Source organism: Seriola lalandi, unplaced genomic scaffold (assembly GCF_002814215.2).
Source record: "Seriola lalandi dorsalis isolate HSWRI2012SDOR001 ecotype SW California unplaced genomic scaffold, Sedor1 jcf7180002054985, whole genome shotgun sequence".
NCBI lineage: Eukaryota > Metazoa > Chordata > Actinopteri > Carangiformes > Carangidae > Seriola > Seriola lalandi.
The window spans coordinates 441,852-442,726 of NW_019525534.1; the positions used below are offsets into that span (position 1 = coordinate 441,852).

The 875-nt window shown below is 38.1% G+C and overlaps 1 protein-coding gene across 1 annotated transcript in view; it reads left to right on the forward strand.

Annotated features, from left to right (window-relative positions):
- LOC111647354 (class I histocompatibility antigen, F10 alpha chain-like) overlaps positions 1–875 on the forward strand; it is a 10,286-nt gene continuing 9,411 nt past the window's right edge. The window contains exon 1 of the mRNA XM_023396954.2: positions 1–156. Coding sequence (XP_023252722.2) covers positions 108–156 — 49 coding nt within the window. The 5' untranslated portion in view covers positions 1–107. The remainder of the gene's footprint in view (positions 157–875) is intronic.

The window sequence follows — 875 nt, forward strand, 5'->3', positions numbered from 1 at the left end:
GAACGGGCATATGTCATATGAAGCAGGTTAGGTAGCCTATATCCTAGACCTCTTCCCTCACTCCTTTTTCTTTCAGTTTTTTTTTGTTTACAAGTTGTCAAACCGCGATGTGGGAACTATTTGTGCTGCTGCTTTCATGTCATGTTGCATCCCCAGGTAAGATCACATTTCTTGCTGTCATCAATGTGTAGGGAGACCGGGGATGGTTGTAACACTTTTTGACTCAGCTCCTATAACTTGCAGAATGTTTAGGGTAGGGTACTCAGATTTTGATACAACGTACCCTCATTTGTTTACTACAAATAGCAATGTTTTTAACTTCTCCAACTATATCACAGAATTCATTATTTGATGTCAAATGCAAGGAGTGCAACACAACCTGGGGTAAATTGTAACAGCAAGATTCAAGAACTAAAAACTGAGACTTCACCACAAAATATGCATCTATATAAGTTTATTGTGCATGTGCCAACACTAAAGCATCTTCCTGTGCTTCACTAAGAACGAAAATAACTCATCACTGATGGCTAAATGAAGAACAGTGTCAGTGTTAACATTAAAAGAGCTTTTTTAAAGAACATATCCTGATAATACCTATGAATGTTACACATACAAATGGAAACCTTCAGCAGGAGGAAAGAAGTAGCTCATAATCCATGTAAAATTACAGGAAGACGATTGACAATTAGTAAAACAACAAACATGCACACTGTGTCTGTCTTAAATGATAAAACATGAACTTGAGTGTGTTTATCTGTGTGTTATCCATCTAATCAGAGTGATCAGAGTCACAGTGGTGACAGATGTATGTGGGTTTTCCAGGGGTGCAGTTTTCGTGGGCCCAGAACTTGCAATTTACACATCTGATCCACTTT